The sequence below is a fragment of the Rhinopithecus bieti genome, unplaced genomic scaffold (assembly GCF_001698545.2).
Source record: "Rhinopithecus bieti isolate Rb0 unplaced genomic scaffold, ASM169854v2 scaffold_6380, whole genome shotgun sequence".
Lineage (NCBI taxonomy): Eukaryota > Metazoa > Chordata > Mammalia > Primates > Cercopithecidae > Rhinopithecus > Rhinopithecus bieti.
The window spans coordinates 5,773,957-5,789,394 of NW_016806642.1; the positions used below are offsets into that span (position 1 = coordinate 5,773,957).

Genomic DNA, 15,438 nt, shown 5'->3' on the forward strand with positions numbered 1-15,438 from the left:
GCATGGCAGAAGAGGCAGAAGTACCCTGTCCCCAAGCCTGGTTTCGAAGGGCCAAGGAGATGACACTCCCCAGAACCACAGTGACCTTGGCCTCTGCTTTCACTCCCTTTGAGGCAGAGCCCAGCCACTGGGGGCCTGGCCATTGTGTAGGCCTGGGGCACATTGCTGAACAGGAAACTGCTTCTCTGAGAGAACAGTTGAATGTCAAGAGGGAGAGGAAAAGTGGAATTTCAGAATTGGGCCCCAAACAGTTCCAACCCAATTTTCTCACTGAAATTCTCACCACACCCCAAAGAAAACAAGCCTGACTCACAGACCACATCAACGCTGGAAGGCGGGGAAGCCTGGCTGGGTGCTGCTGCCCACCTCTCAGGACTCCTCTCCCACATTCCCTGGGGCACATGCACTGCGGAATTTCTTGGGAAGCCGTGGAGAGATAGTGATCCTTATTACCCACACCCACCTCCACTGCCCCATGGCTCCAGCCACCTTCTTCTTCCTTCCCTGAGCTTTTAACTTCCAAGCTGTTGCCAAGTGGAGGCAGGGAAAGCAGCTGAAATACGATCAGGGAGAAGAAGGAAATTTTTGAAGCCATTCCAGGGGCCACAGAACTGGGAGTGTCCGCAGCTGATTCAACAGATGAGGAGGCAGAAAAGGGTCAGGAAACATGAACGAGACTTAGGGTCAGAATTCTAGTTCCACCACATGGTAGCCGAGAACCTGGGCAAATTAATAAGCCTCTGTTGAGCTTCAGTTGCCTCAACTCGAAATGAGAAGAATAATGTCTCGCTTCGAGGGTTACTGGAAAGCATCTAGCCCAACATCTGAGATAGAATAGGTGCTTGGAGAATATGTAGGTATTGCCTATACAACTCATAACATTTATCCCATACAGTTTCTACTTGTGCTAGACTTGATTCCCCCAGCTAGTCTTACAGGCAGCTTGACGGCACAGACTCTGTTATACAGCTCTTCTTCCCAAACACTTCACACTTGATGTGGGTCAATACATATTTCCAGGCTGACTGATATATCCAGATATCCAGATCTCTGCAGGAGCTAATATAATGCCAAAATAACAAAGTCTTTGGCATCCAGGGCACATAGTATCCCCCTTTAATGCGTTAAGCACGGGGGCATTTGCACACCTTTCTTCCACATGTTAGGTGTAGCCTAGAAGTAGCCAGTCCATAGAAGAAATCTGAAGTGGTTTGAATTGTGTAGGGCTGGTGCTGCACTGTCTGGGGGCATCTACCACTCCCCAGCAGTGTGATCTTGAGTGAGTAACTGAACCTTATCTGTAAAATGGGAATATTCAGGGTACTACCTCAGAGTTGTCGGGAAGATAAAGAGTATACGGAAAGCACTCAGAATTGTGCCTGGCATGGGGTTAACGTTCCAGACAAACTCATCACCACCACAACCATCATTGTCATCATTGTCAAAGCACAGTTTGCTGAGCTGGCAACAATGGAAATCTTACCCCAGATAAAGATCCTGCCACCTGTGCTAGGGAGTCCACACTGTGTAGGGGAAGGGTACAGAGCTGGGCTGACTTTCTGGAATAGCCCATTATGGCAAGGTAACTTTGTGGAAGTACCTTGGAAATGTAAAATGTGTTACAAATATTAGTGTTATAGTTTTTGTTTTTCCTGTATATACAGTACTTTAAAATCTAAAAATGGTATCATAAACATAATCCTAGTTTTCACTTATTTAACAGCGTACCACACACTAGATACTGTGCTCACTGCTTTACACAGATATACTCACTTAAGGTACTCAACAATTCATAAAGGTAGAACTATTTTCATCCCCACTTTAAGGATAATGATATTCAAAAGTCACTCAAGGTCTCAAGTGGGATTCAAACTTGGGTCTGTTGGCTCTCAAGTCTATGCTTTTAACTATAAAGTTGTTAAAAACTTGTGGATGGAATATAAGTGTTCTGAGCTGAATAAGATGCCAGTAACCCTGCTCTCAGATTCTGAGGGTTCTACCTCCCTTCAATAAGCATCAAGACATCTCAGTACTGCAGAGCACGAACCGGTGCTTTGCTACTGAAGCACTAGGAAGAGGAAAATCACTCTTCCTTTCCGTTGTTCCAAGTTAACCACGTCAATCTTGATTTGTCTACCTTGGAAGAATCCAGAGCTCAGTTGACCCTGCTAAGATTTTAAATTACAATTCTCTTAAAATTTATGTTACTTTTTAGAATATTCAGGACAATAAAAAAAATTACAATTCTTGAGTCTCAGGATTTGCAACCTAGCCCAGAGACTATTTCATTTTCTGGCTAGGACACGAAAACAAAATACAATACTCCCCTCCTTCTAAAAAAAAATCGTTTTTCCTCCTAAAATCAAAAAAGTACTTTGCAGTTAAGAAAAAAAGATGACAAGCAATTGTAGCTTATTTTCCTTTATTATCCCAAAATATCTGTGCGAATGGGACAATGTCGCAAAACAAGGCAGAAATCTGTAGCCAAGTACGTCTCACTCAGAGGAAAGAACTGATTGGACAGAAGGCACCAGAAATTGCATTTTGTTGGGTTACATGTAAACAGGAAATGGGGGGAAAGATTCACGAAAGAGAAAGGAACTTGCACCGTTATTTCATTGCCACATCCTGAGGATGAAGAATGGCCTTGCTCGCTGCTGATGCTCCATCTGCACCTTACATTGTAGTGTAAACTGCACCTGATGCTAAGGAGACAAATACCCACACAGCAACTATGCAGAAGGGTATGAAAAGGAGTTGAGATTGATCTAAGCCCGCAGGTCCTCTTTCCCTCATAGCTCCCAAGGGCATCTTGTTTGGCAGTGCCTTGCAAATGACCTGCTCGCCAACTGATTAGTGGAAAAGTCAAATCCTAAAAAGCTCGGTGAATACATTTTGCTTCTGTCATGCTCTTCAATCAGATGACTTGGATGGGTCCGGGGGTGGAGGGACGTACCACATCTGGCCTGTCTTCTTAGGTGATGACGGTGGGTGCACTGCGTCCCGTCCTCTCCTGCAGCTGGGACACTTTGAGAGCAATGGAAATAAGGGGGGCCAACATGACCTGAGGAAGACATAGAGAGAAGCTTTTCCATCACTTCCTCTAAACACAGATGCTTAGCTCCAAAAGCATATGTCTGTCTGCCCACTTCCAGGTCTCCAAGGCTCCTCAAACTCCAGAAGTCCAAAAACAAACACATGTTATATCACCCAATACCTAGTTCCAGCAGTTTCTATTTCAGTGGATCAACACCACTGTCTTTCATGTAAAGTGAACAAGTAGGAGTTGCTCCTGACATCTTCCTCTGCATTTTCCCCATGCCCAGTCAATGAGCAGGCCTAAGTGTCTTTTCTCCGCTAAATCTCTCTCCACGGCCCCCTTTTCTCTCCACTCTCCAGCTGTAACTCTTGCTAAGTCAATATCCTCTCTCTTACCTGGAGCAGTGAGTGCCTCCACAGCCACTTGTGCATCTTCCAATTTCTTTCCCACACTGTACCCAATGGGATTGATATGGTTTTGTTCTGTGTCCCTACTCAAATCTCATCTTGTAGCTCCCATAATTCCCAAGTGTTGTGGGAGAGACCCAGTGGGAGATGATTGAATCATGGGGGTGGGTCTTCTCTGTGCTGTTCTCATGCTAGTGAAAGGGTCTCATGAAATCTAATGGTTTTAAAAACAGGAGTTTCCCTGCACAATTTCTCTCTTTTGCCTGCTGCCATTCATGCAAGATATGACTTGCTCCTTCTTGCCTTCCACCATGATTGTGAGGCTTCCCCAGCCACGTGAACTGTAAGTCCAATTAAACCTCTTTCTTTTGTAAATTGCCCAGTCTCGGGTATGTCTTTATCAGCAGGGTGAAAACAGACTAACACAGGAATCTTTTTTTTTTTTTTGAGACGGAGTTTTGCTCTTGTTGTTCAGGCTGGAGTGCAATGGTGCAATCTTGGCTCACCGCGATCTCCGCCTTCCAGGTTCAAGAGATTCTCCTGCCTCAGCGTCTCTAGTAACTGGGATTACAGGCATGAGCCACTATGCCTGGCTAATTTTGTATTTTTAGTAGAGATGGGGTTTCTCCATGTTGGTCAGGCTGGTCTTGAACTCGCGACCTCAGGTGATCTGCTGCCTCCCAAAGTGCTGGGATTACAGGCGTGAGCCACCGTGCTCAGCCTAATACAGGAATCTTTAAAAATGCAACAACCCCTCCCCATATCTACTTCTTGCTTAAAGGAAAAAAAAAAAAAAAAAAAAAAAAAAAAAAATTGGGTTGTTTAAGTAAACAAATGCTTTCAATATTAAAAAAAAAAAAAAAAACTAATAATCTAGTTGAACTGCCCATTTTACAGATGAGAAAATTGATACCCAAAGAGATGCAGTAATTTGACTAAATGACTCAATAGCAGAGCTAGGAGTAGTACATTTTCTACTGCTGATTGCTACTTTTTCTTGTCTAAATCTCCACGAATTCATTATACCTGGATGAGGAGAATCAGCTCCACCTGCTGAAACTGCCACGTGCCATTCCCCTTAGGGCTTGGGCAGTCCCCACAAAGTGTTGATGGCCTAGCAGCTGCAGAATAAGGGAAGGCAGCTCCCCGGCTAGATGGTGATACACCTGGGCATTGTGGGATCCTCACACTATTCACTGCCATCCCACCTCCCAAGGACTGTGGTTCAGAGGAAACAAATTTCATTCATTCTTTGAATCTACCATGTGCCAAGCATTAATCTTGATGATCAAAAGACAAGTAAACACAATTTCCTTTTTCCTTTTCTCTTGTGCTATTAAGTGTCTATAATGCAGACCCCATTGCCTTTGGTTGAAGTTTTAGGGATGCCTACAACACAACAGGGTACTAGTGATGACTGAAACTGGGGCCTGGCCACTGGAAAAAATGTAAAAGTGAAGCATTCTCTCATCTCCCGCTTTATGTAATAAAAGCAACTATACTACTCATGGAGGTACCTACAGTGGTCAAATTCAGACACAGGAAGGAGAAAGGTGATACCAGGGATTGAGAAAAGGGAGAAGTGGGGAGGCGCTGTTCAATGGGTATAGAGTTTTAGTTTTGGGGAAAAAAAGTTTTAGAGATACGTTGGACAACAATATGAATATGTACAACATTACTAAACTGTATACTTAAAAGTGGCTATAATAGCAAATTTTATGTTATGCTTAAAATTAGACTAAAATAACTATGAGAGCTGCTTATTCTGAAAAGTTAATGGTATATGCCAGCCACAGTGTTTAACATTTTGCATTTATTATCTCCTTAAATCCCAGTAACAACTGGATGAAGTAGGTATTACTCTGCCATTTGACAGACAAGGAAACCAAGACTCATAACATTGTAACGACTTACCCAGGGACACACAGTTATTAAGTGGCAGGAATAGAATTTAAAACAAGTACTCTCTAACCCCAAAACCTTTGCCCAAAACCACTGTGCCAAGGGTTTCCAAATGAGTTTCACAGGATTTTAATTAGGTGTTAGAAGAAAAAAGGCTTTGTGGAAAAATGAGCATGGCAAATGCTATTTATTTTATTTTACTTTCAATTTTTTAATAAAAATTGTTTATGTTTAAGGTATATAATATGATGTCTTGATATACAAATACATGTGAACTGATTACTAGAGTCAAGTCAACTAACATATCAATCTTGTCACTTACTTACCTTTTTTGTTGTGGTGATGCTAGTGAGAACAATTAAGATCTACTCTCCTAGTACATTTCAAGTGTTACTCATTATAGCCATCACGTTGTACATTCCATCTCTAGAACTGCTTCATCCTACAAAACTGAAATTTTGTACCCTTTGGACCAACATCTCTCCATTTTCCCCATCCACTAGCCCCCAGTAAGCCCCTTTCTACTCTGTTTCTATGAGTTTCACTTTTTTTAGATCCCACATACTAGTGAAATCATGCAGTATTTGCCTTCCTGTGTCTGCCTTATTTCACTTAGTGTAATCTCCTCCAGGTTCATCCATGTTGTCGCAAATGGCAAGATTGGCAAGACTTTGGTTTTTGTTGTTTTAAGGCAGAATTGTTTTCCACTGTGGTATAAACACACACACACACACACATATATCTCTCTCACAATTTCTTCATCCATCTGTAGATGTGCACTTAGGTTGGTTCTATATCTTGACTATTGTGAACAATACTGAATGAACAAGAGAGAACAGATATCTCTTTGACATATTTATTTCAGTTCCTCTGAATATATATCCAGAAGAGGGATACTGGATCATATATTAGTATTAAAAAATTTTTAACTTTTTGAGGAACCTCCACACTTTTGGTTATTCCAAAATAGCTCTACCAACTTACATTCCTGCCAATAGCGTCTGAGGGTTCCCTTTTCTCCACATCCTTGCCAACGCTTGTTATCTTTTCTCTTCTTGAGAATGGCCATCCTAACAGGTGTGAGGTGACAGCTCACTGTGGTTTTGATTTTCATTTTCCTGACGATTAGTGATGTGGACCATCTGTTGGCCATTTGTATGTTTTCTTTGGAGAAATGTCCTTCAGCAAATGCTATTAAACAGTTACCTTTACTGCAAGTCTTCTTGGCACCCTTTTTTTCTTTCCTTTTCTTTTTTTAGAGATGGGGTCTTGCTATGTCACCAGGCTGAAGTGCAGTGGCTATTCACAGGTGCGATCCCACTACTCATCAGCATGGGAGTTTTGACCTGCTCTGTTTCCAACTTGGGCCTGTTTGCCCCTCCTTATGCAACCTGGTGGTTCCTCTCTCCCGGGAGGCCACCATATTGATGCCAAACTTAGTGTGGACACCCTACAGGCATAGCACACTATAGCCCAGAACTCCTACGCTCAAGTGATCCTCCTGCCTCAGCTTCCTGAGTAGCTGGGACCACAGGTGTAGGCCACCATGTCAGAATTCTTGGAGACTTTATGGTGCATTGTATGCTGTGAATCACTGAGAAGGGGCTAACGTACCACAACACTGCCCCAACTTTTTTTCTAGCTATGGAACTCTGGTTGAGATGAGGATTATGAAAAACATTTAAACTCTCTCCAGCACTTCACTGCTTCCCCTTGGCTTCTCCATTTTTGGGGGTTGTCCTTCAAGTTCACTGTCCTACCCTTTGCTCCCAGAGTCCCTCCTTATTCTGATATACTTCTGAAGACTTTTTGGGGAATGGCTGAGGAACCCAGCTCACTAGGCTACAGGTCTGCAGACTGTTCTGTGAAGACACATGAAACTATGCCTCTCCCTGTCCCCACCAAATCTAAGAACCAGTGTGTGTTCTGCCCAAGCAGGTGATCAGACCAAACAAAGCAACAACAGGCTGGTGACAAAGCAGAACACCAGATGAGGGCTGACTTAAAGATCAATTATCCTGGGTTGGGTGCAGTGGCTCACACATACAATCCCAGCACTTTGGGAGGCTGAGGTAGGAGGATTACTTGAAGCTAGGAATTCAAGACCAGCCTAGGCAATGTACTAAGACCTCCACCCTATTAAAAAAAAAAAAAAAAAAAAATGAGCGGAGCATGGTGGCACGTGCCTGTAATCCTAGCTACTCAGGTGGCTGAGGTGGGAAGATTGTTTGAGCCCAGAAGGTGGAAGTTGCAGTGAGCTGAAATTGTGCCACTGCACTCCAGCCTGGGAAACAGAGTGAGACTCTGTCTTCAAAAAAAAAAAAAAAAAAAAAAAAGATACTAAGTTATCCCTTCTAGCGCATGTAAAAACCTATGAAACTGTTGCTTAAACTTTCTGCTGCCTCAGTTTCCTTATTTGTAGAGAATAATAGTCTAAGTTATTTGAGAATTAAATGAGTATATTTTCATAATGGGCTTACAACAGAGCTTGGCAAACCATAAATGCTCAGAAAATTGTTTATTTTTATTATTTATTTATTTTTTTTTTTGATACAAGGTCTCGGTCTTGCTCAGGCTGGAGTGCAGTGGTGTGATCTCAGCTCACTGCAGGCTTGACCTCCTGGGCTCAGGTGATCCTCCTACCTCAGCCTCCCTATTTTTATTATTATAAATTATTATCTATAATGTTGTGGACATGGAGAAAGAGACATGGAGGAAAGTGAGCACAGCTGGTACCTTGTTGAGTCATTTGAGAAGTGGGCATTGAAACACAGGCTCAAACCATCATTCCCTTGAACAGAATAAACTAACCAGGGTACAAGGCTGGGCATTACCTGGGGGTCCTGGTTAATCTTGGCAACATCCTTCTCATAGCTATCAATGTACAGCCGAATGGTGGCCCCTGCACTCCCAGTGCCGCTCAGTCGGAAGATGATTCGAGAACCATCTGTGAAAATGAGCCGTAAGCCCTGGAAAATATAAGCAGAGATTTTTTTTTTCCCCATATGCTGGGAGACTGAAGGCTGGCAAATTATGAGGGGTCTATTTGGGGACGTAATTTCATCCATACTTGATCAACTGGAGGGTTAAATCCTTGATAAATGGCAGTAGCTGCACCTCGTAAGCCTGCCTTCTGTCACCCTCTCTGCATTCAGCTAATGGGTGCTTAGCTATGGGGGGAGAAGCATTTCCAGGGTCAGGTGAGACCTGACCTCAGTGATGCTGGGTGAGGTGAGGGCTTCCCTCCTCTCCCTACTTCCCTGTGATTATGGACTAACCATTCCAGTTTGAAGCTTAATAATGAAGCACATAAAGCTGCTAGATGCAGAAATTCAACCCCCAGATCAAGAGGGAAACATGGACCAAAGGAGCTGAAACCAGAGCAGAAGAGGTCTCAGGCAGATGAGGGGAAGGACTCTTACAAACCACTAGCAAAGGTTCTCAAAAGAGAACAGGAAGCCAGAGGTCCCAAATGGCAGAGACTGGCTACTCCCAACCTAACAAGCAGGAGCCAGTGGCCAATCTCCTGCTGATCCCTGATGACTCAAAGCGAGGTCCCTGTGCAGTGCCAAGCCCATCCTTCTCTCTGCTCCCTTCCTTTTTTCTCCCCAGCGGTATCTCTGGACATCAATTATCTTCTCACTTGGGGAAAAAAGTGTGGGATCTCTGGGGCAGATATTTCCCAGCCTAAGGGAAGAAGGCTGGGCCAGACAGTTGCCTGAGGACTCTTCAGTCTTTATGAGTCTATCCATCCTCCGTAAAAAGGAGAACCTTGCATAACGCCAAAGACTGACCAGAAAGACACTGTTCCTCACCTGCTGTTCGTCACCAATCCCCATCTGGTGTTTAATGGTGCTATTCATTAGCACTGATTAGTGAAGACAGCGGAAGAAATAAATACACAGAGGACATACTGCAGTTAGTCACCACGGGAAGGACACAGTCCATTTTCACTAACCATTTCTTGCTTTGTAGAAACACACCAAGGTTGGTCTCCTTTCCCCACAGCTTCAACTTGAAGACTCTAAAATTCTTTTCACTAAATTGCAGATGTTCTATCTACATATGTGGGATCATATTTTTCCCTTCTATCTGGTTTCACATCTAAATGCTTGGGTTTTCCGCCTGCAGAAAGTGTGGCAGCTGCTTTCTTTACTGCCCAGAGAGCAGCCCTCGAGCTTAGGCCACTGACTCCCATACACACCTTTGCACTTCTCCTCCCTCTGGGCAGATGCCAGAGGCACTGCAGGGCTGGCATTTACTTTTCCTGGATTTCCCTCTGTCTCTGAAGGTTTAATTACACAAACTTCTGTCCCACTCTGCCATCCCTCAGCTCCACTCTCTCCTTTTCTACATCCCTTTCTTCCTCAACCACAGGTCTCTCTTCTAATTATCTCAGGCATAATTTACAATCATCCAAACTGGACCCAAAGTTCTCAAAGATGGCAAACAAGCACAAGGATGAGAAACCACTTGTGCTAAAAGTTGAGGAGGGGAGACTCCAGGCACTGAGGGTCGCTGTGGCCCATCCATCCATTCACTGCCTACTCCCCAAAGGGAAGCTTCCAGTAAATCCCACAGCCCGGCCCTTCCAAACCCTATGTGATGCCTTGAGAAGGACCAGGCCAAAAATCTGGGTCTATTGGAAAAAAGTAAACTGGGAGCTTGTAACAGAATCTTCATCCCCCTCTTTATTCTATTATGAATTACGAGATGAGACTACTCTGCGACAAAAACAGGCAACAGAAGCAGAGGTGAGAGAACCCTGGGCATGAGAAGCTGGGAGAAAGCCTGACCCAGCCTGCGGCCTAGGGTACCTGGCATGCAGTAAGGGAAGCACTAACAATCCTGTCCACATCTAGAGATGCTCCAGGTCCTAAACTGTGGCGTCTTGCCAGGTACTGACTGCTGTGTCAGGTGGGGTGCCAGTCATGTGCTGCGAATGATGATGCAACATTTCTAAGTCTGGGAATGCCTCATCTATTTTTCTCTTCTTTAGAAATTAGAACATATGAGAGAAACGTATAAGGATAATGCCACTTACATGCTGTTACTCTGTTATAATCTGCTGACAGAAAAGAGATGAGTTGATACCTAAGTTCCCACAGTTCCCCCTCTTTCTTAGATTCTGGGGCTCCTTTTTGCATGTACAATGGACACATCATCTTGCATATAATTCCAGAGGGTGCAAAAATCCCTCTGGAGTTCAGGGTAAGGATCCCAGAATGAGGGTACCGGACAGTGCATAGAACCAGGGCATAAACCACTGCCCCAGCGAGTGCATGTGAGAGTCACGTGGGATAGCAGAAAACCAGGTAAGAACAGCTGCCCTAGAAAAACACAGCAGCAAAAGAAAAATGGCCAACAGAAACTTTTCATTTTGCCTTGAGATGTCAGAGATGAAGTTCTGGGGAGAGTGTCCCCCACTTACACACAGGTCTGTTTCTACCTGATTTCTTGAAATGCTTCCATCCACTGGGTCGCTGTATTCAAAGTTATCGGCCTTCTCCACGGTGTAAACTTTGTCATTTGCTGAGAACTGCTTCCCCACAAAGGAGCGATCGAACATCAGGGCCTCCAAGTCCTTCATCATTTTGTTTGCACCCTCAGCTTCCACCTCCTCGTAATCATACCTGGAAGAAGGCACGAAGTTGAGACCCACGGGCTGACTGCAGATCACACCAAGGCCTATCAGTCAGCACTTTCTTCATCATTTGTTTGGCCCTCCCCAAAACTATCTAACTTCAGAAGAAGCTGGCAAAAAAAAAAAAAAAAAAAAAAAATACAGGCCTGTCAGCCACTGGGGATGGAACAGGCCAGGGATGAAAGGAAGGGTTTGGAGGATTTCAGGGAAGGGTTACGAGCTTCTGAATAAGCAGAAAACACCCATCTTGGCATTTCTACAGAATAAAGCTCTAAGATGTTTCAAAGGCTTTTGAAAGATGCTATCTAACATTTAATCACCACTTCCTGAGGACGTAAAATGAAAAGCAATGTTATCTCTGGAGAACTCCCTTGAAAGGAGCAAGTGACTCAGGCACTTCTCCAAGCTCCCTGGGCTTCTCTGGGGTGAATGCAGGGCCTGCTCCCAGCCTGAGACCTGCCTGAGGCTGCTGAGATTTTTACTAAGGAGAGTTCCAGCTCTACAGGAGTTTCCCAAAGCAGGGCCAAGTTTTCACGGACCAGATGAAGACACCAAACACTGACTCTTTATACCTAAAATGCCTCTTTTTTAAAAAAATTTAATTTTATTAAGATACATGTGCAGAATGTGCAGGGTTGTTATATAGGTAAACATGTGCCATGGTGGTTTGCTGCACCTATCACCTAGGTATCAAGCCCCAAATGCGTTAGCTGTTTATCCTGATGCTCTCCCAACGTTTCTGTTTTTAGTTTTGTTTTATTTTAAGTTCCGCCTCCTTCCTTTCAGTGGGAGTGGATTTTGGTCCAAGGTCCTTTAGGTTCACCCTGACAGAGGAGGCCCAGTGTGGATGAAAAGGGTCAAGGAAAACGTGCATCACAAATGAAATTCTGTGAAGATGAGTTTTCCTTCAAGAATTCTTTTTGACTTCTTTCTTATGATGTTAAAGACTTGTACAGGTGGCTTTTCTTGACCTAGTGGCATATACCCTCTTGAGAGAGTTATTTTTTAGAAGCTCAAGATAGCAGAGTCTATATTTATTTGTAATCGTGAAATAGATACGATATATGCAAGATGACACCTCTGAGACATGAGAAATGCTGGGGAATTAAGGCCAGCCTATTCTGGCTCCAGGATTCTATGAATCAAGGGCCGAACAGTCCTCTTAATCTTAAAGTCAGCTCTTTCCCCCAGTTAACATGATAAACAACAAGAAATTACAACCAGGTGTTTGTGCTTTACATTTTTGACCTCTGGGTGTTCCAGAGAAATGTTTTCTAAACCCTAGGCACAGAGGGGTGGAATAGAAAGAGTCTGGGTTTTGCAATCAGACAGATGAGCTATGAATTCAGCCTCTATTGGCTATTGTGTGACTACAGGGCCAGTTGCCCTATCGCTCAGAATCTCAGCTACCTTATCAATAACTGTTTTGAGGCTAAAGTGAGACAATGCATGCAAAAGTGCCTAGCACTTTTGTTCAGTAAGTGGAAAGTACAATGGAGTTTTAACTAATCATAAACGCAGGTACTAAGGACTTGATTTGTAATCCTTGGTTAGCAGTTAATTTGATAATTAATAAAAATATGTTAAAATCATTTTTATATGGAGGCTTGTGACTAATTCAAGGGTGTGACCCTTTCTCTGAACAACCCCTCCTAACCTTATTCTACTCTGGCTATTGTTCACCTATTAACTCATTCATTTATCTATTCAAAACATATTTATGCAGTCTCTACTATAAGTTGGGTGCTAGGGCACAAAAACAGACATGGCCCTGTTTTTATGATACTCTAGATTCTAGAGAGTGCATGACTGCTGTTCTGAATGACCAGGTTTTTCCGTCTGTTATGAAGTAGAGATTTTTTTGCCTTGGTTCCCAGGGCTACTGTGTGGTGTCAGGTAGTTATTACTTATTCCTTCCACAAAAGAATAACGTGAGAGAGAAAGAGATCAATGGACTCGTCCAAAGTTAATAAAAGAATTCTGATTAAGGAGCTTAATTTACTTGGTTGAATTCTTTCTTGGCTATGCAGAGATCATAGACTATAAAATCTGGGATATATTTTTTAAATTGTCTAGTCTAACTCACCCATTTTGTAGAACAGGCAACTGAGGTCCAGAGAAATTATACCTATTCATTTCTTATACATAAACAATTCATCTAATATCCTTTTTATCATATTTTCTTTCTATAATTGGAATAGTGAGGTCCAGAAAATTCTTAGATTTTACACTAACTGGGGAAAGGCAAATTGGAATTAGTGAAAAGTACTACTGTCAAAAAATTTTTGAATGCTTTTTAAAAATAGAAGTATGCATGATAAAGAATAATTACTAAGTATTCTAAGTATTTTGTTCACTGCTGAATTCCATGTACCTGATGGAAATCGGGTATACAGTCAATATCGGTTGAATAAATGACAGAAATATTGACAAGCATATAGCCCCTGGGGACCTATTTCACAAGGCAGACAAGTTGATGTGGACTAAGCTAACTGTTTCTATAATTTATGAAAAAAAGTTTCTAGGCTTCCAGTACCCTAGAGTTTACAAAACATTTTCAGACTCATTATTCATTTAATTCTTTCAACAGTTGGACTGTTATTCCCATTTCTGCAGATGACAAAACTGAGCACAGAGAAAAGCTAAATGGTTCCCCAGTCTAGTAAAGGGAAGAAATAAAATTCTAATCCATTTCTCTGAATCCAAATCCAATGTTATGATCATGTCCACCCAATGGGCACATTTAAAATGCTTATAAAGCATTTATTCTTTTGATTATATTAGCTACATTTTTAAAGCCTCACTCTTTATGGCTGACATAAAAATTGACTTCATTTCATCCCTGACCAAATTATTTTTAAAATCTCCAAATGCGAGAGGCTGGATGAATTAGGTTTTACTATCACCTAAGACAGGAGAGGCTGTGGATGCATGAGAATTCTCTCTGCCCGCTTCTCCACTTTACCTTACCCCAGCTGGGCTGTGGCTCACCTGGTGAAAAAATTCCGGCCATACTTTTGCCAATGATCTTTGAGAATGTCCTCCACACTCTGCTTGCGGGTGGCTAGGATGGAGAGCCAGGCAAGGACAGCCCACAGTCCATCTTTCTCACGGATGTGGTCAGAACCTGGCAGGGGGAGAGCAAGCTGCTGTGAGAAACATGCTTTCTCCCAGTAACTGAGAAGGTACTTGATATGGTTTGGCTCTGCATCCCCACCCATATCTCATGTTGAGGGAGGGACTTGGTGGGAAGTGATTGGATCATGGGGGGCAAAGCTCCCTCTTGCTGTTCTCATGACAGTAAGTGAATTCTCATGAGATCTGATTGTTTAAAAGTGTATAGCACTTCCCTCTTCACTCTCTCTCTCCTGCAGCCATGTGAAGAAGGTGCCGGCTGCCTCTTCACTGTTCTGCCATGATTATACATTTCCTGAGGCCTCCCAGCCATGGTTCCTGTACAACCTGCAGAACTGTGAGTTAATTAAACCTCTTTTCTTCATAAATTACCCAGTCTCAGGTAGCTCTTCATAGCAGTGTGAGAACAGATTAATACAGGACTCAACAGTAGGTGTGCAGACCCCACTAATGGAATCACACAGCCTGACTGAGGACTTGGGTACACAGGAGGAGTCACATATTAAGTAGGCAACATGATACTGAAAAGAAATTGATGCTTCCCAAAGTGATTTAGAAATTTAAGGCAAATGTCAATAAAAATGTCAGTGAGATAATTAGGTAGAATTTGATATATCAGTTATAAAGTATTAATGTGAAGGAAAAACACAGTAGATCTTAAATGAACAAACAGCAAAAGAACATGACCATTATAAAATTTCAATAATTCAAATAGTCTGGTAGCTTAACAGAACAAAAGAGTGCATCTGGAAAGAGATCCAAGCACATATGAGGCTTGAGTATATGACAAAGGTCTCACTTCGAGGCTGTGGGAAAACAGTGGATTATTTTTTAAATGGCGTTTGGATAACTGGATAAACAGCTTTAACAAATTGTTTTCTTGGCCGGGCGCAGTGGCTCACGCCTGTAATCCCAGCACTTTGGGGAGCCGAGGCAGGTGGATCACGAGGTCAGGAGATCGAGGCCATCCTGGCTAAAACTGTGAACCCCTCCCCCCCCACCGTCTCTACTAAAAAATACAAAAAATTAGCCGGGTGCGGTGGTGGGCACCTGTAGTCCTAGCTACTCAGGAGGCTGAGGCAGGAGAATGCCGTGAACCCGGGAGGCGGAGCTTGCAGTGAGCCGAGATTGCACCACTGCACTCCAGCCTGGGCGACAGAGCGAGACTCCATCTCAAAAAAAAAAAGAAAAAAAAATAGTTTTCTTCCCTATAAAACACCATAACAAAAATAATTCCAGTTGAACTAAAAATTTGAATGTGAAACTTGAAAGCTTTTAAATACTAGTATATATTATATTAATATACATGT

The 15,438-nt window shown here is 42.9% G+C and overlaps 1 protein-coding gene across 1 annotated transcript in view; it reads right to left on the minus strand.

Moving 5' to 3' along the window:
- Positions 1 to 2,405: 2,405 nt before the first annotated feature.
- The window catches only part of PGM1 (phosphoglucomutase 1), a 66,955-nt gene continuing 53,922 nt past the window's right edge, over positions 2,406 to 15,438 (minus strand). The window contains exons 8-11 of the mRNA XM_017877199.1: positions 13,985 to 14,120; positions 10,799 to 10,982; positions 8,184 to 8,318; positions 2,406 to 3,064 (exon numbers count right to left, since the gene is read on the minus strand). Of these exons, the coding sequence (XP_017732688.1) occupies positions 2,975 to 3,064; positions 8,184 to 8,318; positions 10,799 to 10,982; positions 13,985 to 14,120 (545 nt within the window). The 3' untranslated portion in view covers positions 2,406 to 2,974. The remainder of the gene's footprint in view (positions 3,065 to 8,183; positions 8,319 to 10,798; positions 10,983 to 13,984; positions 14,121 to 15,438) is intronic.